The sequence below is a fragment of the Neopsephotus bourkii genome, unplaced genomic scaffold, assembly GCF_033783945.1.
Source record: "Neopsephotus bourkii isolate Nb327-2 ecotype Australia unplaced genomic scaffold, CSIRO-AGI_Nbou_v1 NB_580, whole genome shotgun sequence".
NCBI classification, from domain to species: domain Eukaryota; kingdom Metazoa; phylum Chordata; class Aves; order Psittaciformes; family Psittacidae; genus Neopsephotus; species Neopsephotus bourkii.
This window is the reverse complement of record NW_026901081.1, coordinates 247995-273315: the sequence shown is the minus strand read 5'-3', so window position 1 is coordinate 273315 and position 25321 is coordinate 247995. Positions and strand designations below refer to the sequence as shown.

General features: G+C 46.3%; 1 protein-coding gene across 1 annotated transcript in view; it reads left to right on the top strand.

Annotated features, from left to right (window-relative positions):
- Nucleotides 1-25321, top strand: part of PGM2L1 (phosphoglucomutase 2 like 1) — a 42305-nt gene that overhangs the window by 10200 nt on the left and 6784 nt on the right. The window contains exons 2-11 of the mRNA XM_061351359.1: nucleotides 5229-5396; nucleotides 11951-12057; nucleotides 14311-14395; nucleotides 15789-15872; nucleotides 17486-17679; nucleotides 19024-19213; nucleotides 19430-19527; nucleotides 20555-20735; nucleotides 22971-23064; nucleotides 25181-25310. Coding sequence (XP_061207343.1) covers nucleotides 5229-5396; nucleotides 11951-12057; nucleotides 14311-14395; nucleotides 15789-15872; nucleotides 17486-17679; nucleotides 19024-19213; nucleotides 19430-19527; nucleotides 20555-20735; nucleotides 22971-23064; nucleotides 25181-25310 — 1331 coding nt within the window. The remainder of the gene's footprint in view (nucleotides 1-5228; nucleotides 5397-11950; nucleotides 12058-14310; nucleotides 14396-15788; nucleotides 15873-17485; nucleotides 17680-19023; nucleotides 19214-19429; nucleotides 19528-20554; nucleotides 20736-22970; nucleotides 23065-25180; nucleotides 25311-25321) is intronic.

Sequence of the window (25321 nt, the reverse complement as noted above, 5' to 3'; positions counted from 1 at the left end):
TCAGTGCCATGGGGCAGTGGTGGCCTTGGCAGTGCTGGGCAATGGTTGGATTTGATGATCCTAAGGGTCTTCTTCAGGGTTAAATGTCAACAGTGGGAGCTGTCATTGTCGTTTAGCCCTACCTGACTCTTTAAAGTCTCTGTTTAGTGTGGTGGATGGTTTCCATCCCCAAGCAGTGTGCTGCAGGGTGCTAGAGGGGTCCATAGGCTTTGAAGCTTTGAAGTTCCAACTTGGAGAGAGAAAAAAGGAAAAGCAGGGAGTGCTGTGCCCCACTTTGGGAACAGTCTTGAGGTCAGTCTTTGAATGCTGTTGAAAGCAGATCCCAGAACATGAGACTGATCATCACCATGTATAAACTTACTCCAAGGCTTCAAAATTCCTTCTTTCTGTTGCCAGGGAGTTTCAGGTCACCTGTGGGAAGCTTGGAGGCTTTCTTCCTTCACTTGGAACTTGTGGTTTTTCTTTTTATAGTTGACCAAGTGCAACCCAAGCAAATGAAATCATAGAATCATGGAATGGTTTGGGATGAAGGGAGCTTAAAGCTGCTCCAGCTCCAACCCCTGCCACGGGCAGAGACCCCTTCCACTGGAGCAGCTTGCTCCAAGCCCCTGTGTCCAACCTGGCCTTGAGCACTGCCAGGGATGGGGCAGCCACAGCTTCTCTGGGCACCCTGTGCCAGCGCCTCAGCACCCTCACAGGGAAGAGCTTCTGCCTTATCTCCAGCCTGAACTTCCCCTGTTTCAGTCTGAACCCATCACCCCTTGTCCCATCACTTCAGTCCTGGATGAAGAGTCCCTCTCCAGCATCCTTGTACCCCCCTTCAGAGCTATTCAGAGGTCTCCACGCAGCAAATTCAGTGCTAGTTGGATGCTCCTGTGGCTGATTTTCTTCCCTTTGGAAATAAATAAGGTGACTTTATTAAAAAATGCATGTTAATCTATTTGTAAAAGAAATGTTTCAATAACCTCTTGCCTCAGTCCTGCAGAACTCCGGGCCATAAACTCTCATATACTCCACTTTACTCTGTGTTTGCAGACAAGCAATGCAGCGTATCCAAAAACCCATCAAAGATGTTGTGTCATTTAACAGCCCTTATTTTAAAGCAAAACAAAGTATGGAATTATAATAGTGTGAAATGAAGTTTTTGTGTCCTTTTGCCTCTGTTTCTCTTCGCATTCATCATTTGTGTTCTGGTTGGCTGTTCCTGAACACTGAAAGTGAAGCTTTTCCTTCTGGGATTGAGTATTTGATGTGCCTTGCTGGGTTTGCTTCATTTGTAGTCCATTTTCCAGCTGGGTTGTGAGTGATGGGTTTGGGTTCGGAGCCATCTGAAGTGTGAACCAACATGGTTTCTGTTCACCCGTGTCCCCTCCCGTTGGTGCTCATGGTCTGTTATCAGGCTGTGGAGGTAGCTTCTGAGTTGACAACAAGCTGCACTGAGTCTTCTTTTCCTCCTCCAAGTGTGCAGCTCTCCTCATGGTGTTTTCCCATTCCTCCTGCAGATCCTCCCTGTTTCCAGTGCTGCAGAGGCTGCCCTGGGGCAGGCAGTGCCTGAGCTGGAGCTGGCTGACCTCTATTTTAAATGTCAGGGTGCTCCACCTTTGCCATTCACATTCCCTTTGCTGTTTTAACCTTTCCTTGGGATCCTGCTTGAAGGAGCACTGGTTTAGAGAAGCGCTTGTGCTGTTACACGACTGGAGTCACTGCTTTGTACAGCTGTGTGTTGGTGATCTGCTGCATCCTCTGTGTTGTCAGCAAGTCTGCCTGGGTTGTGCTGTGTTTATAGGACCTGGGAGATGTCCCATCCAAAGTGGATGGCAGCAGTTTCTTGATAACCAAATGAATTCACAGAGCCTTCAGAATCCCTGTGCTATAGATTATTGAATTGTGGAATCAACCAGGTTGGAAGAGCCCTTTCAGCTCATCCAGTCCAACCATTCCCAGCACTGCCAAGGCCACCACTGCCCCATGGCACTGAGGCCTCGTCTCCACGGGGTGTGAACCCTTGCAGGGCCGGTGCCTGCAGCCCTGCCCTGGGCAGCCTGTTCCAATGCCTGAGCACCCTCTGGGGCAGGAATTGGTCCTCAGCTCCATCTAAACCTGCCCTGGTGCAGCTTGAGGCCGGTTCCTCTTGTCCCATCCCTTGTTCCTTGGGAGCAGAGCCCAGCCCCTCCTGGCTCCATCCTCCTCTCAGGCACTTGGAGGCAGCCATCAGGTCCCCCCTGAGCCTTCTCTTCTCCATCTGAACCCCCCAGGTCCCTCAGCCCTTCCCCATCACACTTGGGCTCCAGGCCCTGCACCAGCTCCGCTGCCCTTTTAATATGAGTCCTTACTCATCCAAACAGCATCTCCCAAAACAGCATCCTAGGGGTGAGTCACTCCCTGTTAGTACCTGTTGTAAAAGGGCACACATCAATGCTCTTCTGTTACTGTGGTTTGGTGGGGGTTTTTTTGTGTCAAACTTTCTCTTGCTGTCCCTTAGGTCCCGCCCTGGGCATGTCCAGGATGATGCTGTGGGTATAAGCATGACTGTCTAATTCTAATCATCATGGGTAATAGTAAGCTTTCCCTATTATATCTCATTGTTTCCTAGTCTCAATATCAGCTGAATAACTGTGAATCATAGAGTGACAGACAGGCTTGGTTTGGAAGGGAGCTTAAAGCTCCTCCGGCTCCAGCCCCTGCCACAGGCAGGGACCCCTTCCACTGGAGCAGCTTGCTCCAAGCCCCTGTGTCCAACCTGGCCTTGAGCACTGCCAGGGATGGGGCAGCCACAGCTTTTCTGGGCACCCTGTGCCAGCGCCTCAGCACCCTCACAGGGAAGAGCTTGATGAGATCTGATTCCCAGTCTGTATTTGCAGTGTGTACATTGGGAAGTTCACAGCTTTGACAGTGATGAGAGTTCATGAAAACACTGATAATCTAATCAGTGTTGGTATCCTGCTACAGAACACACTGTGCATTGCATACGGGTGACTTGAAAACATAGGGTTGTAGTGTTTCCTACCTTAAGGTAACTACTTGAATTAAGCCTTTCAGGCGTGTATAATCACCCCCTCAGCTGCATTGTGTATGAGAGAAAATGTGTTCTCTATGCATGGAAATGGCAAGCATTGCATTTATGGAAGAATCTAAGTGGCTCTAAGGTGGAGTAGGTTTTGGGTCACAAGAATTGCTTCCTGCTCTTCTCTTTAGACAGACTTCTTCCTTGTCCACTGGCCATCCATTTTAGTCATGGGTTTTAGATGATAAAGGTAAGGGATGACAGCAGTGTTCTGTCCTGACTTGGCGTGTTCATATCCCTTCTGCTGTGCAGGTAAGGATCATCCTGTGTAGGCAATCCTGAGATCACCCTTACATCTTTGTCAAGCTTCCTGCCATGGTTATGCTGCCCTTATTCACAGAATCATAGAATGGTTTGGATTGGAAAGGACCTTAAGATCACCCAGTTCCAACCCCATGCCATGGGCAGGGACACCTCACAGTAAACCATGGCACCCAAGGCTCTGTCCAACCTGGCCTTGAACACTGCCAGGGATGGAGCATTCACAGCTTCCCTGGACAACCCATTCCAGTGCCTCAGCACCCTCACAGTAAAGAACTTCCTCCTTATATCCAATCTAAACTTCCCCTATTTCAGTTTGAACCCATCACCCCTTGTCCTATCACTGCAGTCCCTGATGAAGAGCCCATCCCCAGCATCCCTGTAGGCCCCATTCAGATACTGGAAGGCTGCTATGGAAGTTCCTGTGTTTTGGCATCTGCTGACAGCTGCTGTCAGGGCTCTGGACTAACCAACCCTTGGCCTGAGCTGGTACAGCCTCTTGCAAGTCCCCACCACGATACCTGCTGTACAAACAGCACCACAGGGCTTTTGGCTGGAATAAGCTATGCAAGTGTAGGTGAAGAGGTGTAAGAGCCACTAACAATGATACCAGAAAGGGAGAATGTCTCTGAGGCTTGCACATGAGCCATGAGACTGTCAATATGTGACTTGACTCCCTCAGCAGGAGAAATCCAAGGACTGTTTTGGATAATTCTTTCTTTAGTCGCTGTGTTATGGACTGTGTGGAAAATGGATTCTTTCTCAACTTAGAAGTAATTGGAAAAGTTTGGTTTAATTCCCTGCATTTTACTGACAAAATTCTTGATGTCTTTGTAAATAAAGTTAAAAATGTTCAGTTTGGAGGGTTGTGAAAGTGGCTGTTACACTGGGGCATGCAATACTTCCCTTCAGGAGTAGTAGCTACTGGTGTTTCCCTTTGCCTCCTGAGCAGGGCAAGTATCCCAAGCATCTGGGTCTTTCTCAGAGAGAAGCACCCGTCTTTATTGGACAGCTGTGATCAATAGGAGCTTTCACTCTCTTGTCTTCACCTCCCTAACAACTGATGTAACTTGAAAAGACAAGCTTCATTTCTGGTTTTACAATGTCAGCTTGCTCTTACTGTGCCTGTTGACAGACATCTGCACTGGGAAGGAAGGAAATGATGCTTTGAAGTCAGGATTCTTGTCTGTCTGCCAGCAGCACAGAATGAGCTGGTGGGACCTGCGTTGGGAAGAATCTCTTCTGATGTCTGTGCTTCCCATTTCCAGGCTTCGTGTAGCTGGAAGGTGTATTAGCAGCTGGGCAAACGCATCAGCATACAGGTGCAGCAAGAGCTCCTGAAGCCTTTATAAATAAGGAGGAGGTTGAGCCTGGAGAAGAGAAGCTGCGTGGAGACCTCAGAGCAGCTTCCAGTGTCTGAAGGGGGCTGCAAGGATGCTGGGGAGGGACTCTTCATCAGGGACTGCAGTGATAGGACAAGGGGTGATGGGTTCAGACTGAAACAGGGGAAGCTCAGGTTGGAGATAAGGCAGAAGCTCTTCCCTGTGAGGGTGCTGAGGCGCTGGCACAGGGTGCCCAGAGAAGCTGTGGCTGCCCCATCCCTGGCAGTGCTCAAGGCCAGGTTGGACACAGGGGCTTGGAGCAAGCTGCTCCAGTGGAAGGGGTCCCTGCCTGTGGCAGGGGTTGGAGCTGGAGGAGCTTTAAGGTCCCTTCAACCCAAACCAATCTGGGTTTCTGTGCTAGAAGTGAATGCTACAACGAAGGTGAGTTTGTGCAGATGGGCATTTTATAGCATAGGAAGTACCTGCTGCGCTGCAGAGCTAGGGATGATTTAACCCCACTGAGTGTATAGTTCACATCCTGCTTTCAAGAACTAAATGAGGATCTCCATCTTCTTTTTCAGAACCAGAAAACTAAAGAACAGATTGAGAACTTGTTACAGAATGGGAAGCACAAAGAGCTGCGGGATCGCCTCTGCTGCAGGCTGACCTTTGGGACCGCCGGGCTTCGCTCTGCCATGGGAGCTGGCTTCTGCTACATCAATGATCTTACAGTGATCCAGTCCACACAGGTAAGCTGAGTAGCTGTGTGGGAGAGGACTGAATGGTCTCTCAGTGTTTGGGGCATGTAGTGTACTGCTGAAACACAAGCTGAGGGTGAAACACAGCAAGCATTCAATAGAAGAGTGATAGCGCGGTGTGGTTAGCACTGAAAGAAAATAGCTCGAACAGGCTTAACTGGGCACATGAGGAGGCAGAATATAATCCCTTCCACTGGGATTTGATCAGTGGAATGGCCAGTTATATTATTTATGGCCTGTTGTGCTGCTTTGTAGCTGGAGAAATGAGTGGCTGTCATAAGAACTTTGCATGTTTGTAAGAAAACTAAGCAAAAGCCCATCAAGAAAACCCAAAAGCAAACCCAACCCCAAGCAAACAAGCCTTTTCTTTCATTTTTAGCTAAAGCTATTCATAACTATATGGAAAAAAAGGAGGTTTTACCAAGAAAATGAACAAGAAGCAAGATGAAAAAGCAAATGTGAAGAGCATCTCTCTTGTAAATTGTTTAACTTCCAGGGAATCCTTCCAGTTACATGGGTTGTAGAAAATACTGGGGTGAAGTGCAGTGCCATGACTGTAGTCTCCCTGTGGCTCTTGGCACTTCTTAAACTGGAGATGCAAGAAGGTAATTTGAGATACGTATTTAAACTCTCAAACAGCAAATCTTATGTTACAGATAGTATCAGAGAGGGCTAATTCAGGGCTTATCTATGATTTAATAGCTGTGTATGTGGGTTAGAGACATCACCATAGAATTATTTGCTAAGGAAAACATTGTAAATGGATGTTGCTGTCTTTGAGGACTAGTTCTTTGTAGTTTGGAGTACGGTATTATGGGATGGGCTTCCTGATTCAAATACAGACAAGGAGATCTTGGAACTTAGATGTATCACCTGACTGCCGTTTTCATAGTCTTCTGTTAGTGCTGTTGGAAAGGGTCTGATGGGTTTGGTGTGGCCAGGGGAACTTGAATCCCAATTTTCTCCGCCAGAGATTAAGCTCTGCTTGCTGGTGGTGCTGGATGTCCATCTAGAAGGACATAATAGTTGATAACAGAGAGCTGAGGAGCTGGAGAGAAGCTGCTATGGAGTCATGAGTGGCACCAGTGCTGTTGTGGGGAAGACTGGTGGCAGAGACTCCTCACTTTGGACACATCTTTTCCTTGAATCATATCACAGATTCTTTTGACTGGTGGTTTAAGTTGATAACAAACAGAAATAAAGTCTCTGGATGTGTTTCTTCAATGGCTTCTACCCTCAGTGTTTCCCTCTCTTGATTTTGGTCTTGCATGCCAAAGAGGGCTGGGAAATGATGGCACCCTTCTCCATTTCTCTCCCTGCTTCTCTTTCAAGCAGTGTTAATGAGTTATACGTGTGTTGATGGCCTGGATAAATCAACCCATTGATTAACATAAGGCTTCATGGTCTCTGCCTTTCTTTGAAGCACTGTTTTGCTCAAGGTTGGATGATCTGTTCTTCCTCAAAGGTCCCCAGTTTTCTCATTTCTTCCCCACCTTTTCATTAAACACCTTTGGAAGGAGCACTTGATGTTTTGATCACAAATGGTCCATGTTCCTTTTCTATATTGCTGTCTCATAGTGGATGTGTTCTTATATTTGCTGCTTATACAGTACCAGGCTGTTCTCAGTTGATGTATTCCTCTATCAGTTTTTCCTCAGAACAAGTACATTCAATACTCTAACCTGTATGAGAAATAAATTCAGAGTACATTGGAAATTGGTGTGATATTATCCAGACCATGAGCACTTGAAAGAGTCTGAATATGAACATTGATTTATCTAGGGTTGTAGTTCTGTTAAACTCTCATTCCTGACTGTGATAGGCATTCTTGCATGTACTTTATGATGGTAAATAAGACTCAGAATGCTTTTTGCTTAATAATCTGCAAAATGCAGCTTTGTCTCACTGCAGTGAAGGTGGTGGGAGGCAAACAGACAAGTGTTGAATCCTTTTGAGAACAAATAGCATGAGTCAGAAAATGGATGTTCTGTGGTTCCTTTTCTTATGAGCATATAAAATACAAATGGCTTTGTACTGTGTGTATGAAATATAGTTAAACATCTCTTCCCACCTTTAGTGTTCATGGAGTCGCAGCCTGGTTTGTGCTGGAAGGATCTTAAAGCTCATCCAGTCCCAACCCCTGCCACGGGCAGGGACCCCTTCCACTGGAGCAGCTTGCTCCAAGCCCCTGTGTCCAACCTGGCCTTGAGCACTGCCAGGGATGGGGCAGCCACAGCTTCTCTGGGCACCCTGTGCCAGCGCCTCAGCACCCTCACAGGGAAGAGCTTCTGCCTAAGAGCTCAGCTCAGTCTCCCCTCGGGCAGGTTCAAGCCATTCCCCTTGGCCTGGCCCTACAGGCCCTTGTCCCAAGCCCCTCTCCAGCTTTCCTGCAGCCCCTTTAGGCACTGGAGCTGCTCTCAGGTCTCCCCTTCAGGAGCCTTCTCTTCTCCAGGCTGCCCCAGCCCAGCTCTCTCAGCCTGGCTCCAGAGCAGAGCTGCTCCAGCCCTCGCAGCAGCTCCATGGCCTCCTCTGGGCTTGCTCCCACAGCTCCACGTCCCTCTTGTGCTGCTGCCCCAGAGCTGGATCAGGGCTGCAGAGGGGGTCTCCCCAGAGAGGAGTAGAGGGGCAGGATCCCCTCCCTTGACCTGCTGCTCCTGCTCCTTTTGATGCAGCCATGTGGAAGAATGTCTTGTTAACACAAAAGAAGTAAGTCAATTCTTGCCTTGTGCAGGCTGAAGCTGGAGTTGCTCCTGCTCTGATCTCCTGGACATTGCATGCTGCCTTTGTTTCCAGTCTTGTGGAAGCGTGACTGAACTTGGGTTGCCCAAGTGCAACATTCTTGGCAGAAAGGGAAAGGTTCATTTTGGTCAGCAGGGAATGTGTTTGTGAGTTCAGCTTCATGGGCAATCCTGGTTTCTGAAGGTAACAATCTGGGCTGAATTCCTTTGCTCCCTCTCTAGAGCTTCTGGTTTTGGTTGTTCATCAGTCAAGACTGAGAAGCGGATGAGGACGTGTTTCTGAAGTCAACTGCATCAGATTGAATCTCTTTGTTTGAGTACTCTTGCTTCAGAAGCTGATGACATTAACAGTTTGTCTGAACCTCGTGTGAAAATGGACAACCTTGGCTCTATTTGTGCTGTTCCAGGCTGTTCAAAACAAGGAGATTTCAGTGAAATCAAAGCATTCCCTTCAGTTAAATCTTAGTTCAGGTGCATGCTTAGGCACGTGGTGTGTCCTTGCATGATTATATTGATGTCACTAAGTCAGATCCAGAAAGGTACAGGGTATTCACAAGCTGCTTTTGAATGACTTTTCCTTTTGAAGGTTGTAGGGATGTAACCTACACATAAAGCCTTGATTCTCCTGCTCATGTATTGTTTCTGCCCCACTGAACCAGTTGTGTCTCCTACTGGGTGAGTAACCAGTCACTGACCCCCACAGTGATAAAACCAGTCATCTTTGCATCATTTCTTCTGGCTGTATAAGCAAAGATGAAGATAAGAGTTGAAACATTTTAATTCTGGGCTTCAAGAGAGACAGTAACAGCTTTATGATTTCATCAACCCCAAATCTTTCTATCCCATTCGTGATAACATCACTTTCCCCTCACTTCTCTTTTGAAATGCATCCTGAGCAATTGGACATACAAGAGGATTATTCATACCTGGAGAAGCAAACTATAGATCTCTCTTTGTGAATCTTATATAGGGGAATCATAGAATTGTAGAATAAAATCAGAATCAATGAGGTTGGAAAAGCCCTTTAAGCTCATCCAGTCCAACCCTTCCCAGCACTGCCAAGTCCACCACTGCCCCATGGCACTGAGGCCTCGTCTCCACGGGGTGTGAACCCTTGCAGGGCCGGTGCCTGCAGCCCTGCCCTGGGCAGCCTGTTCCAATGCCTGAGCACCCTCTGGGGCAGGAGTTGCTCCTCAGCTCCATCTAAACCTGCCCTGGTGCAGCTTGAGGCCGGTTCCTCTTGTCCCATCCCTTGTTCCTTGGGAGCAGAGCCCAGCCCCTCCTGGCTCCATCCTCCTCTCAGGCACTTGGAGGCAGCCATCAGGTCCCCACTGAGCCTTCTCCACACTGAACCCCCTAGGTCCCTTGGTTGTTCCCCATCATCACCTGTTCCTCCTCATCTGCTCTTCATCTCTTTACATGTTATTCAGTGTGTTCAAGTCAAACTCGATCAAGTTTTCTCCGTTCCTCTATCTCTTGTCTCTTTACAGTTGTGAATGAAAGTTCTTGGTCGGTTGTAGGGCAGGGTGAATGTGTGTTTGTGTCAACACAGTTCAGTTAAGTGTGAAGGTGACTTCAGCTGCTGATTGTGCACTGGCGCTTTCCACTTCTGTCCCTGTGCAGGATTTGTATTGATTTTAAAGTTTTTTCTCTGTCTGAATCCCTCTATAGACATCTGCAGCTGACATAATTCTCCAGAGAGATGCCAGTATTGAGTTCTTCCTGCTTTGAAGCACGTTCTGTGGGGAAAACGCAAGAAACACTAAATACATTGAGCTCATTGAATGTCATGAGGAGTCAGTCTGGCTTTCCAGCTCAGAGATTGCTCATTGATGATCACTGAATCCCAGACTGGTTTGGGATGAAGGGAGCTGAAAGCTCCTCCAGCTCCAACCCCTGCCACAGGCAGGGACCCCTTCCACTGGAGCAGCTTGCTCCAAGCCCCTGTGTCCAACCTGGCCTTGAGCACTGCCAGGGATGGGGCAGCCACAGCTTCTCTGGGCACCCTGTGCCAGCGCCTCAGCACCCTCACAGGGAAGAGTTTCTGCCTAAGAGCTCAGCTCAGTCTCCCCTCGGGCAGGTTCAAGCCATTCCCCTTGGCCTGGCCCTACAGGCCCTTGTCCCAAGCCCCTCTCCAGCTTTCCTGCAGCCCCTTTAGGCACTGGAGCTGCTCTAAGGTCTCCCCTTCAGGAGCCTTCTCTTCTCCAGGCTGCCCCAGCCCAGCTCTCTCAGCCTGGCTCCACATCAGATCACATCCAGATTGGGTGCATTGCACTTAACTTTGGAGGGAAACCTGTTTAATTCCACTGCAGAACACACCTTCGTTGTGTCAGGAGGAAACTGGCCCTCACAAGAACTGACTTGATGATGCTATTGGCTGTGGTGTGTTCACAGCACTGTATTTGTGTTAGAGCTGTGTTCTGGTTGTAGTGAACTGTAGCCTCTGGAAGCTTCCATTAACACCAGTGCCCTTTTGTCTTAAGCTGCTGATCCATGCTAGGTTGTGTCTGTGATGGATCTCCAGAGAGATTCTAACTGGGAAACTAATGGACTTGAAGGCCACAGGAAAGGTGAAGCCAGAACATCATGTAATGAGCTGTTGATGGGCTGAGCAAGCTGGGGCTGTTGGGCCTGGAGAAGCTGTGTGGAGACCTTGGAGCAGCTTCCAGTGTCTGAAGGGGGCTGCAAGGATGCTGGGGAGGGACTCTTCATTAGGGACTGCAGTGATAGGACAAGGGGTGATGGGTTCAGACTGAAACAGGGGAAGCTCAGGTTGGAGATAAGGCAGAAGCTCTTCCCTGTGAGGGTGCTGAGGCGCTGGCACAGGGTGCCCAGAGAAGCTGTGGCTGCCCCATCCCTGGCAGTGCTCAAGGCCAGGTTGGACACAGGGGCTTGGAGCAAGCTGCTCCAGTGGAAGGGGTCCCTGCATGTGGCAGGGGTTGGGGCTGGATGATCTCAAGGTCCTTTCCAACCATATCTAACCTATGATTCCATGATCCCAAAGAGCATCTATCTCTTCCCCTTTGGTAGAGAGGTAGCTGACCAAGGGGCTCTTTGGTTTTCCCTGTGTATGTTTCAGCACATATTTCTCCTCACCCCCAATGTGTTTTACAAATCTGCTCCCTGTTCTTCTCCTTGCATGGGGCTGATCTCTGATGCCTCTCCATGGGAAATGTTCTGCCTTGATGGAGAGAAGGCAGTTTGGATTTTTACTGGTTTTTCTGCATAGTATATACATTGAGGACTTCAGTCTGTCCACCTGGAGGAAGTCACTAATAATAAACCTTTGGTTGAGGAGGTGGGTGAGGATGAAGCATCCTTTTAATGCAGATTTAGAGCTAATGGTTTGGAATGGTAATGGAAAGGTGCTTGACTTGTACTGTGAGCAGAAGGATAAAGATTAGCACTGCCTGGCACTGGCCTAACATTGCCACAATGGACAGGCTTTCAAAATGTGGATTACCCTCAATTAGGTCTCCAAGATGATTTGAATACATAAAAGCACAGGAAGGACAGGAAACAAGTATTTACTGCTTGAGGGTTTTGCTGGTTCCAGCTTTCTGCTAATGCTGTCAGGTCACTTAGTGTTGTGTGGGGTTTATTTCCCTGTTTTTCCTCTGATTTCTTTCTTTCTGTGAACATTGGGGAAAAAATGATGCTGCTTTCATGAATAGCATGATTGATGTTTTAGCTGGGCTGGGTTTTGCCTACTGATGTTCTCCATCCCACATGGAAGGTCCTTTATAACCTTTGTGTGTGCTGCACTGGAGCTGATTCTTGCCAACCTCTTCTCTTCTCTCTTTCCAGGGGATCTACAAGTATCTTGAGAGGTGTTTCTCAGACTTTAAGCAGAGAGGCTTTGTTGTTGGATATGACACACGAGGTCAGGTGACCAGCAACTGCAGCAGTAAGAAGTATGAGTATTGATTACATTTGCAAGACTAGACATTAAATTGTGCTTTTAAATGCGTTCTATCAGAGTATTTGTGTCATCAGCTACACACACCTTCCCCTCCCTTAGTCCATTGAAGTAGTAAGGAAGAGATGCATGGACTAAAGCCTTTATAATACCTTGTCAGCAACACAACACAAAAAAAACCCAAAACACACCAACCCCCCACAAACACCAAAAACACAACCACAACCCAAAAAACCCACAACCCCCCACCCCACCACCCACAAAAACACCCCCAACCCACCCCCCACACCACAAAACCCCCACCCACACCCCCCAAAAACACAAAACATGTGGCATATAAACTAGTCCCTTCACCAAAGAATTTACAATCTAAATGCCCAAGACCATTAGGCAGACATTAAGAAGTTAATATGCCTGGAGGGAAATCTGAATGTGAAGGTAGATTCTAAGTACTAACATCTAACTTGAAATCACTAAATGTTAGTACACTATTGAAAACATTTAACATCTGATTCAAGCTTGCTTTGGGGAGAATAGTTCTGCCTTGGAACCTTTATTTTCGTCTGTGATCCCAGTTCCACACTGGGAATATTTTACTTGGAATGCTTGAAATGTAAACTTCCAGTGATGCTGAAACGTGCCTTTTGCAAGGAAAGGGGAGAGTGGGTCTATAAAAGAACCGCTTTCTGAATCCTCTAAGGAATCCTAATCCCATTGCGATTACAACATGTGTTTTGCTCCCTGAATGATGTTTCTCACCAAACCCAACCCATTAGCTAACTAATTGTTGGAGTTAATGTAGTTACTGTGTCTAATTGTTGTAACTAATGTAATTTGGGATATTTAATGCTTGTCAGCATTTAATATTGCAGGGATGGAGTGCAATAGAGCACAGAATCTACTGTCTGTCTTAGAGATTCCTCTCCACCCTGGTCATCACAATGTGTGGTGTGTTAGCAGCCAGGCTTTGGCAGAGTGTTTTTTTCCTCTGTTACACTGTGTTTGCAAGGTTATTACCTAAATCATCTGGGTTATGCACAGCTTAAAATGGGAAATGCACAGCTTAAAAATGTGGAAGTGCAAGAAAAAACATTCCTTTTCAGCCACGCAGAGCTTGGAATTCAGATCTGATGGCAGCGCCGTTGTAGTCCATGTTTCAAGAATCAGTCCCTTCTCAGCTATGTGTTTCTTTTGTCCCCTTGGGATGACACAGAGTCCCAGTAGTGCTGAAATCAAAGTGAACCTCCCCACAAGGGGGGTTTCAGTTGGCTCAGTGTGTTTATCCAGCACTATGTGAGCAGCAGTGCTCCTTTCTTTGCAATAGCTCCAGTGCTGATGGAGATGTCAGACTGTCTGACTGTATCCTGTAATTAAGTTGATGTAAACCATCGTGCTACAGGAGCAAAATGTCAGTAGCTTCAGCTACAACCTGAGCTCTCAAACTCTTTGAAGTATATTCACGTGATATCTGATAGGTGCCACAGTGAAATTCTGAGTCACTGAAACTTAGCCTACACTATGCTTGTGTATACAGACAAGCATTAATACTTGCTTCCTTATCTCCCATGACAAGTGAGCAAAGCAAACTTACACTGTTTAATCCCTTGCCTATGTTGATTCTGAGACTTCCTGTTAACTGCTGAGCTGTGTGTATCTGAACAGAACAGCTTCATATGAGGTGCCTGGAAGAGAATGGATTTCCCTGCTCCTTAAGAGGAAAAGCTTATTATAAAGGCAGCTTAAACCAAGAGTTGGTGTTACTGTTTCTAACCTTTTCTGAGTAAAAGTGTACTGCTTTGCAGAAGTATGTTTAAGAAGAGATCTCCTCATGGGTATTGTCTGAAGCTGCTGAACAAGGCTGGCAAACCAGCTTTGCTGTATAGGATGCTGAATCCTTTCCCAAACCTGCTGTTGTGGACATCTGGCGCTTCAGACTTTCTGGTAGATTGGTTCTGTCCTTGAATGAAGGACAGGAGTCACACCAAGAGGTTTTGATAGCACTGATTTATTTATGTGGTTGACTGGTGTGCCTTGTGCTGTTCAAGCGATGACTAAAAGCACTGACTTGGATTCTATAACCTGAAGACTGCATTACATCAACTCTACAAGCTATGGGGCACTACTCTTGGTGTAAGCCAGAAAACAACAGGGGGATTTAACAAACAAGTGAAATGAAGGTTACACAAATGGCTGCTAGAGTGTTTTGGGGAGTTGGGTTGACTGAATGCTTTCTTCTTCCTGTTGATAGACTTGCAAAGCTCACTGCTGCAGTCCTGCTGGCTAAGGATGTACCTGTGTACTTCTTCTCCACCTATGTCCCTACTCCGTTTGTGGTAAGTCATCTTCTTTGCTATATTGTTGAACCCTGCAGGTAAGGGAGTCCTTGAAAGGTCACTAAAAGTGCAAACTAGTGATTTTTATCAAATCCCATTATTTAAACAGAAAATAGAGGCTGCTTGGTACAAAATCAGCCAATGGTTGAGGATGGAGGGCATCTAGGCCAGGCTCCCTGCTTCAGCAGGGTCACCCAGAGCACATTGCTCAGGATTGCATCCAGGCAGTTCCTAAATAACTCCAGAGGAGACTCCACAACCTCTCTGAGCAACCTATTCCAGTGCTCAGTCACCCTCACAGTGAACAAGTTCTTCCTCATGTTCAGGGAGAGCTTCCTGTGGTTTAGTTTAAGCCTGTCACCTCTCATCCCATTACTGGCACCACTGAGAAGAGTCTGGCTCCATTCTCTTGCCACCCTCCCTTCAGGTACTTGGACACATTGATCAGATCCCCCTGAGCCCTCTCTTCTCCAGGCTGAAGAGGCCCAGCTCCTACAGCCTTTCCTCATAGGAGAGATGCTCCAGACCCTTCATCATTCTTACAGCCTTTTGCAGGACTTGCTCTAGGTCTCTCATACTGGACACCCCAGACACAGTGCTCTGGGGGAGGCCTCAGCAGGGCTGAGCAGAGGGGAGGATCAGCACCCTCAACTTGCCAGCAATGCTCTATATGATGCAGTCTGGGACACTGTTGACCATCTTGATCTCAGTGTCCCATTGCTGGCTCATGGACAACCTGGTGTCCATCAGGTCCCAAGCCCCTCTCTACAGAGCTGCTTCTCAACAGGTCAGGCCCCAGCCTGTGCTGGTGCCAGGGTTTATTCCTCCCCAAGGTCAGGACCATGCACTTCATTGAATTTCTCTGCCCATCTCTCCAGCCTGTCTAGATCCTTCTGAGGGAGGCTGTAACAAGCATGGTGCTGATTTCTCCTGCATGCACATAGTCAATAGAATCACGTTTTGCCCTGTTTTCTATTCTGCAAGCTGTTCTGGTGTATTGTGGATCTTGTTTCAAAAGAACTGAGTGCTCTTTAGCCTAAAGTACCTGTCACTTGTTTTTCCACAAGCCCTTTGGTGAATTCCTTCTTTCTATTTCGACCCATTTTCTCTTCAGTCCTAGTGTAATCTGAGTGTAGGCTTTTATTTGGTCAGTTAACAATTGTTTTTGTGTAGTTAGTAAATGGAATAATGTTCCTATGCAACAACTTTCTGTATTAACTACAGGAAAGAGAATGATGAGCATTCACATATACAGTTTCAAATCACCTGGTGAAATGTTAAGAGCCACTTCTGTAGCGTCCTGTTGTGTAACTCTCCTAATAATACAATGATATTGTGCCATTCTAGCTGCAGAGTTCTTGACTAAATCAATGTTTCTGGGTTTCCTTTGTAGCCCTATGCTGTTCAGCAGCTCAATGCTGTGGCTGGTGTGATGATCACAGCATCCCACAACCGGAAGGAGGACAACGGGTACAAGGTAAGGCTTGAAGTCTGTAGCATGTCACAGCCAGCTGCTCTTCCATGTTACCTGCTTTGGGCATTTGGCTTAGCACAGGATTGTGGACTGGTTTGAGTTGGACATTAAAGCTCTTCCAGTTCCAGCCCCCTGCAATGGGCAGGGACCCCTTCCACTGGAGCAGCTTGCTCCAAGCCCCTGTGTCCAACCTGGCCCTGAGCACTGCCAGGGATGGGGCAGCCACAGCTCCTGGGGGCACCCTATGCCAGCACCTCAGCACCCTCACAGGGAAGAGTCTTCCTTTGGAACACATGTATGTGTAGGTTAGAAGGAGAAATGAATTACACATGCTTTCTTTTGCACCTGGAACACACTGCTTGTGTTTCTTGAGCACAAGTTTGTTGTGACATTCCATAGAGTCAAATCAGCAGCTGGAGGAATGTGTTCACTTCTTAGACTTAACAATGAGTTTGAAACTAAGCTCGAACTTAGGTGGATTAACCCACACAGTAAGTGATTGTAATGAAGATGGTGACTGTTTAAGACTGTGTTGCTCCCTCTAAGGTTGTTTTTCTGGGCATTGAGAGAAAGGTGGGTGCCTTCATTTTGAAAGCTGGGAGCACTGTAGCCATCCGTGATAGTAAAAGCTGCTTATGCAGTGTTGTAACAGTATTTTTGTTCCAAACTTTATATGAATCTGAACTAAACTCTATCTAAACTTAGCCTTCTAAAAGCATCAAGTCAGTGAGTAATGGCAAGGATAGAAAACCCAGCCTTCTTCTGCACACTGATAACCCTTGGATGTGCTTGTACTGCATTTATCCTCTGTGGAACAAGTTGCTTCAGCAGCCTTTGCTTAGCTATAGCAATGAAAAAGAAAATGGAATCATAGAATAGTGATGAATGAGACACTTTTATTTTCCAGGTGTTTCATTTATCAAGAAGCTCTTATGTTTGTGTCTCTGATACAAAGCACTTATGTCAGGATATTGGATTTTATCCTAGTCTTAGCTGTCACTATTTCCCCTATGAATCCAGCAGCTTCTAAAGGCTTTGGACAACTTTAACCAAACATGACCAAGCCATAGTTTCAAAGGCACTGAGTAAAGAGACAAATTGATCTGCTCTGTGAACTCAACTGTGCTATTGGCAACCAACTGTGTGAAAACTGGCATCTAAATCGTTCTTTAACAAAGACTTTTCATAGCTCAGGGTTTCCAGTTGTTCAGATACAGAAAACCCTGTACCTTGGCACACTGCTTATCTGCTTGGCTTCGATTTCCAACCCAAGTTGTGTCTCTTTATGAAAGGAATGCCAGACGATGAGGAAGGTAATGGATTGTTTCTGTTCAGTTTGCACAACACTGCACTCTTAAGTGCCTGGTTTTGGTTTCTCACGTCCTCATGATTTCAGTCATAATAGCTGAATACCAGCTTTTGGGAAACCAGGTTGTGTTGTTGCACAACTGGAATGCTGAACTGTGATCCCACATGACTTTGGAGGATCAAGCCAGTCTGATGTTACCCTTTCCTGTCTGACTTAAAGGAGAAGGAAGTCAGCAGAATCCTATGGCTAAAAGTACTTATCAGGTTAATCTTTGTGAATAAACTGTCTTGTTTTAAACTTACACCAGGTGTACTGGGAAAATGGAGCACAGATCACCTCTCCTCATGATAAGGAAATCATCAAGTGCATAGAAGAGTGTGTTGAACCATGGAATGGCTCTTGGAATGAGAATCTAGTAGATACCAGTCCCCTTAGACAGGATCCTCTGAAGAAAATCTGTGACTGTTACATGGAGGACCTGAAAAAGATCTGTTATTACAGGTACTGGATAAAGCAAAATGTACTTAAATGATGGTTTTAAGGGAGCTTTGGGTTCCATGTGGAAAACTGACTTCAATAATAAAGCATGCAGTGCTGCCATACAGAAACATTGTTCACTTGGGCATAGGGATTGGGCTGTCTTCCCAAATTGTAATAGTTTCAGACCTGCTTGTAGTGATTTTTATTGTCCCAAACCAGTGACTTGATGTGTCTTTATGGTTCACAGAAGCTGGGTGCTCCACTTCCACAGACATCACTGTCTGCTTGAGGCCATTGCTCTGCGCAGTGTGGGCAATAATTCCTGGTCCTCTCCCCATTCTGTCTTACTCCATCCCTCCTCTGATTAAGTGGTCACCAACATTAGGCCTAAATCATACTTGCTAATGAAGAACCCTGCTTTTGCGCACTGTGCTACAGTAATGCACCCTGATGTGAACCATTTGATACAGATGAATGTGCTCAAAGAGAAACACAGAGTAAAAGTGAGGTTGTGACAGAAAATTCTGTGCCTCAGGTTTCCCACAGCACAGTATCAGATATGTGATACTTAGAAAACTCATTTAATAACTGAATGATGCAGGCATAGGAGCAGCTTGAGGTGGGTGCCTCCAGGGAGGGACCCAGGACAAAAGTTCATCCATCATTGGGTTCTTTCCTTGTCTCCAGATGGGCCATAAATGCCATCTTACCTCTGGTGCTCCTTGCTAATGGATGTAACTCCTTTACCTTCCAGTTTGCACTGGGCTGAAGGCCTTCCTTTGCATAAATAAGCACAGGTTGTAAACTCAGTTCAGCTTTAGGTGGGAGTTACCTGCTTGTATCCTAAAGCTCCAGCAACTTCAACTTCCCATTACTACTCATGCTAAGGAGGACCACCCAGTCAAAAGACCTCAGTTAAAGGAACCTGGCTAACTCAGTGCAGTTCACAACAAGGTGTACATGTGTGGAATAGAGATACGAAGATGAACTGTAAAGGTTGGCTGGGGCAGAAGAGGAGAATAAAAGGGTGAATAATAATGTAGGTAGAGCAGAGCCAGAGTAAGATCCTCAGGGTGGTGGAAGAGCTGGAGGTTGATGCAGAAACCAACAGTTCATTCTGGGGAGACTTTCAGCTGATTCAGCAGAAGGTGAATATCTCATTTTCTGGAGGAAGAAGCTTTCAACCAGCCATTTCCAGTGAAACTCCAAATGAGCACTTTTCCTTTGCTCCTCCTTTGAAATTAATGCAGGAATCAGCAGAACAGTGCAAAGTGTAACTGCATTTCCTTTTGCTTTTGCTTTCCCACATGAAAGGAATCTTGTTGAATAACTAAAATCTTCCTGAAATTCTTCTTTCCTCCTCAGGGAGCTGAATGTGCAAACAGCTCTGAAGTTTGTTCATACCTCTTTTCATGGAGTTGGACATGACTACGTGCAGTTGGCTTTCAAAGCGTTTGGCTTCCAGCCTCCCATTCCAGTACCTGAACAAAAAGATCCAGATCCAGACTTCTCCACTGTCAAATGCCCAAATCCTGAAGAAGGGGAATGTGTGCTGGTACTTTTGTTTCTATTTCATCAGATTTCTATGAGCTTTCCTCTGTTTGGGTATGATAGTATTGAAAAATCAAGGAAGAGAACAGGGAGTACCTGGCTTTCAGTTAATACAGTGGGCAAGCTGTATGAGATTATATATGCATGTAATATTGAAGTAGGAAGACTGGGTTTATTTGCTCTTGTGATTTTGTTCTTCCCATCCCTCTTCTCCCACCAGGAGTTGTCGCTGAGGCTTGCAGAGAAGGAAAGTGCTAAGGTAGTAGTGGCCACTGATCCAGATGCAGATCGACTAGCAGTGGCGGAACAGCAGGAGAAGTAAGTGATGGGATCATTTCTTTTCTCTCTTTCTGCAGAAGTAGTAGTGAAAAGGCACAGAATGTCATAAATCCCAGACTGGTTTGGGTTGGGAGGGACCTCATCCAGTTCCAACCCCCTGCCATGGGTAGGGATGCCTACTAGACCAGGTTGATTGAGGCCTATCAAACCTGGCTGTGAACAGTGCCAGGGATGGAGCATTCACCAGATCTATTCATGTTACAGTAAAAGGCCAAATTAAACTGTTCAGTGGTTACTGAAGACAGCAAAATCTTGTTGTTGCTGTATTTTCACTTCTGTTAGGCAAACCTTCTGCCTTGGGACTGTAGCTCTTGGGGGTTTTATGTTTCTTTGTTTTTCCCTGGCTGCTTCATATTGAATGGAAACTATTTTTCTTCCACTGGCAGGCCCAAATTCTGATCACTGTGTAAGTAGCTGTCTGCAATACACCTGACTGCAGTGTATAGAATCATGGAATGGGTTGGAAGGGAGCTTAAAGCTTCTCCAGTTCCAACCCCCTGCCATGGGCAGGGACCCCTTCCACTGGAGCAGCTTGCTCCAAGCCCCTGTGTCCAACCTGGCCTTGAGCACTGCCAGGGATGGGGCAGCCACAGCTTCTCTGGGCACCCTGTGCCAGCGCCTCAGCACCCTCACAGGGAACAACATGCTTGTGTCCAACCTAAACCTACCTCCCCTCCTTCAGTTTAAAGCCATTCCCCTTGGCCTCTCAAGTATTGGCTGTATAGATTGCTATACTCCTGTTTGATAAGCTAAAAAGGTCTAAGCTATTCTAAAGCTGACAGTAAGGATACTCATTATGGTATCTTTACTTGCTAACAGAATGCACTGGGCTTGTCAGTCATTGAGACATGAGACGTGAAGTCCTGTTAATATGGTGGCTTTGTGTAGAGCAGCTTATCAGTAGTGCACTCAGATTCCTGTTCCAGTGCCTGCAGAAGCATCTCCCCCTGCGTGGATGCTCCTGGGAAACCTTGAATGAGCACTGACATTTGTATCCTGTCTGCAGTGGGTGCTGGAAGGTGTTCACTGGCAATGAGCTAGCAGCTTTGTTTGGGTGGTGGATGTTCTCATGCTGGAAGGAAAACTGCTCTGAAGATGCTGATGTGAAGAACATTTACATGTTGGCGACCACAGTGTCCTCAAAGATTCTGAGGGCAATTGCACTTAAAGAAGGATTTCACTTTGAAGTAAGTGTGGGGTTTATGAGTAAAATCTCATTGCCACGTTCTCCATTTAGCTCCCTTCTCTTCTGACTTTATGAAATGGAGAAACAGATGACTTCCAGTCTTTTGGCTTGGAGTTATATATACATTCCAGTGTGTAAAGAGTGCTTGTTTTACCTGAACAGGTCTGATTTCCATGGAGAATCATAGAATGGTTTGGGTTGGAAAGGACCTTAAAATCATCCAGTTCCAAACCCCCTGCCATGGGCAGGGATCCCTCGCACTAAACCATGGCACCTAAAGCTCTGTCCAGCCTGGCCTTGAACACTCCCAGGGATGGAGCATTTACCACATCTGCAGCACATCTCAATGCACGTTACAGTGATTGCAGACTGTGAGATTTAAGGACATTTTCCTGGTTTTTGACAGAATTTCCCTGCATTTAAATCAAATTAACTTCTCAACTCACCTGCAAGGAGGCTGTAAGAGGTGACACAAGTTAAACCCTAACCTACATAAAATAGGAATACTTTTGTCATGGTTATTTCCCTAGAGGTAAATTCCTCTGTGCGAGAGAATGAAAGTTGTGCAACTCAGTGTTTCCTACACAAATGGAATGCTTTCTGATGGCTTTGTAACAAGCACTTAGAGGTTACACCATGTTCCTTCAGGTGCCCAGGTTACAAGTAGGTTTTCCTTCAGACTGTGACAGACAAAGGAGCTCCTTTGTTCAGACCTTTTAATGTAGTTTCATGAAGGACTTGGTAAAATAGGCATTGGGGCTGTCCCCAGTGACTGTATTTTACTTCCTGCATTCAAATTATGTCCTTGCTCTGATGTCTGAGACTGTCATAGGAGACTTAAGTGCTCTAGAGCTTTACACAAACATGTGAAGATCCAGGGCGTGCTCTAGAGCTTTACACAAACACGCAAAGATCCAGGGCTTGTTTTTAATACTTATCTAAATTAAAGCCATGTGTAGTAGGAAAAAACATTTTGCCAAACAATGAGGAATGAAAAACAAAGATGGAAAGTAACTGTGAGATGCATTTTGAGTGACTGGCCAAATAAGCTTCATCATAGAATCCCAGACTAGTTTGTGTTGGAACTGGAGGAGCTTAAAGGCAGGGACCCCTTCCACTGGAGCAGCTTGCTCCAAGCCCCTGTGTCCAACCTGGCCTTGAGCACTGCCAGGGATGGGGCAGCCACAGCTTCTCTGGGCACCCTGTGCCAGCGCCTCAGCACCCTCATGGGAGGACATTCAGTATTCAGGCAGGTTGGATGTTGCTGCCTTGTACTGAATTGCTGTATCTCTCGAAATCCCTTTCCTTTTGTGGAAAGGAACACATTTGACTGAAAAAAGGATGAGGAATTTACAGAACCCCTTGGTCTCCTCTAAATCATAGAATCAAAGAATCATAGAATAGTTAGGGTTGGAAAGGACCTTAGGCTCATCCAGTTCCAACCCCCCTGCCATGGGCAGGGACACCTCACACTAAACCATGGCACCCAAGGCTCTGTCCAACCTGGCCTTAAACACTGCCAGGGATGGAGCATTCACAACCTCCCTGGGCAACCCATTCCAGTGCCTCAGCACCCTCACAGGAAAGAATTTCTTCCTTATTTCCAATCTAAACTTCCCCTTTTTCAGTTTTAACCCATTACCCCTTGTCCTATCACTACAGTCCCTAATGAAGAGTCCATCCCCAGCATCCCCATAGGCCCCCTTCAGATATTGGAAGGCTGCTATGAGGTTTCCAGGTAGCCTTCTCTTCTTGCCCCTTCCTTCTCTCCACGAAGGACTTAAGATTCTGCCTGCTTTTGCATGATTTGAAGAGCACCAGCAGTGCTGTTCCCTCCATCACCCCAAATTGCTGTTTGTATTTGTAGAACTTTTCCTTTTGAGTAACTCTGTGCTGCTGTCTCACCTGATAAACCACCATGGAAGATCATTTCTGATCTCAGACTGAACCATGGTCTCTCAAGCACACTTACTCCTTGATTTGATACTCATGTCCTAGTTGAGTATTCCCTAGTAAAATGTTATCCAGTGACTCTTTGCCTTAGATTTATCATCTAAACTGAAGAGATGGCTTTTTCCCCCTTTCACCTTTATGTCTTTCCCCCTTTCTCCTTTATGTCTTACCCCCTCATCTGAAGCAGCCCAAAAGTGATGGGAATAGTGGATACACTTCTTCTTTGACTTGAAACTAAATTGAAAATATATATTTAACACATGCTTTATCTTTTCTGTTTCAGGAAACACTCCCTGGATTTAAGTGGATTGGAAGTAGAGTAAAAAACCTCCTAGATAATGGGAAAGAAGTTCTCTTTGCATTTGAAGAGTCTATTGGTAAATATGTTCATACTGTTTTAAAATGTTGAGAAGTGTGGGTAAATGGGACTAAAAGTGGTCTTAGCTATGAAACAAATCAAAAGCACTTTATTTCTGTTCATGTAGTTACTGGTATTGATATTTTGCTCTCATCAAATCAGTTTGCCAACTATGAGATAAATGATACATGAATCTCTGATTCTGGTGTTGTACTTGTGCAGTTTCCTGATACAAGCCTCGACTGGTACAGCTTGAAAGTCCTGAGATGCCAGAGCCAAGCTACTGTTGTTGTGTGGTCATTTAGCTGAGGTGAAGCACAGGAACTGTTCTTCATAGAATCATAGAACCATAGAATAGTGAGGGTTGGAAAGGACCTTAAGATCATCGAGTTGCAACCCCCCTGCTATGGGCAGGAACACCTCGCTCTAAACCATATCACCCAAGGCCTCATCCAACCTGGCCTTGAACACTGCCAGGGATGGAGCATTCACAACCTTCGTGGGCAACCCATTCCAGTGCCTCAGCACCCTAACAGGAAAGAATTTCCTCCTTATATCCAATCTAAACTTCCCCTGTTTCAGTCTGAACCCATCACCCCTTGTCCTATCACTGCAGTCCCTAATGAAGAGTCCCTCCCCAGCATCCCTATAGGCCCCCTTCAGACACTGGAAGCTGCTCTGAGGTCTCCACGCAGCTTCTCTTCTCCAGGCTCAACAGCCCCAACTTTCTCAGCCTGTCTTCATACAGGAGGTGCTCCAGTCCCCTGATCATTCTCGTGCCCTCCTCTGGACTTGTTCCAACAGCTCCATGTCCTTTTTATGTTGAGGACCCCAGAACTGCACACAATGCTCCAGGTGAGGTCTCAGGAGAGCAGAATAAAGGGGCAGGATCACCTCCTTTGACCTGCTGGTCACGCTCCTTTTGATGCAGCCCAGGATACGGTTGCTTTCTGGTCTGCAAGCGCACACTGAAGCCGGCTCATGTTCATTTTCTCATCAACCAGCACCCAAATCTTAATCAGTTTAATATCTCCCAGGTCCTGTCAGTGAGGACTCACTACTAATGGCTCTGTGGAACTGGGAGGAGGTTTGCTTTGGTCACACTCCCCATCACACTTGTAATGCAACCCCTTCAGGAGCTGTGCACTGTCCCCTCATACAATGTGAGAGGAATCCAGACATGTGCAGGAATAGCATTACATACCTTATGGAAGTGTGGGACTATTCCTGCTGACCTTGACTGGAGCACTCTATCTTGGTAATCTTGCTGACACCACTTACCCATGGAGAACTGTGTAGCGAATGTTTCAGCTATGGGAATTCTCCACTTAGGATAAATGGCAGCTTTTGGGACATCATATTCATGTATAATATGGTATTTGAAAATGAAGTGTAGAATCACAGCATGGTTTGGGTTGAAAGGGATGTTAAAGCTCATCTCGTTCCAGCCCCAAGCACAGGCAGGGACCCCTTCCCCTGGAGCAGCTTGCTCCAAGCCCCTGTGTCCAACCTGGCCTTGAGCACTGCCAGGGATGGGGCAGCCACAGCTCCTCTGGGCACCCTGTGCCAGCGCCTCAGCACCCTCACAGGGAAGAGCTTCTGCCTAAGAGCTCAGCTCAGTCTCCCCTCGGGCAGGTTCAAGCCATTCCCCTTGGCCTGGCCCTACAGGCCCTTGTCCCAAGCTCCTCTCCAGCTTTCCTGCAGCCCCTTTAGGCACTAGAAGGCTGAAGCACACACTGAAGATCTTGTTCATGCACCCCTTCACAAAGAAAGCATCCTGGCATTTGTGAGGAGCACTGATTTGGCGGTTACCAAGGCTGTATCTCTTGATTGATTCTAATTACTGACAAGACTCTTTGCAGTATTGATGTGCTTGCACAAAACAAGCTTATTTTTATGGTTAGCACTGACCTCTTATTGATCTGGAATGAATTGGTTAGAGCACCTATCTTTCCAACCCTACAATCCTAAGTTAATTTAGCTTTCTTAGACAATGGGAATGCATATGCAGTGATAAAACCAGTTTATGTACATTGGCCAATATTCTTTTACAGGGAGAAGGTTAAAAAGCCAATAAAGTAAATCAGTGCAGTAGTATCTGAGGTTACTTTTCTCATGATCAACTTGATTTCTAGGTTTCATGTGTGGCACATCAGTGTTGGATAAAGATGGTGTAAGTGCAGCTGTGGTCATAGCTGAAATGGCAACGTACCTGGAGGGCAAGAACCTCTCGCTAGCACAGAAACTCATTGAGATATATGAGACGTAAGTTGTAT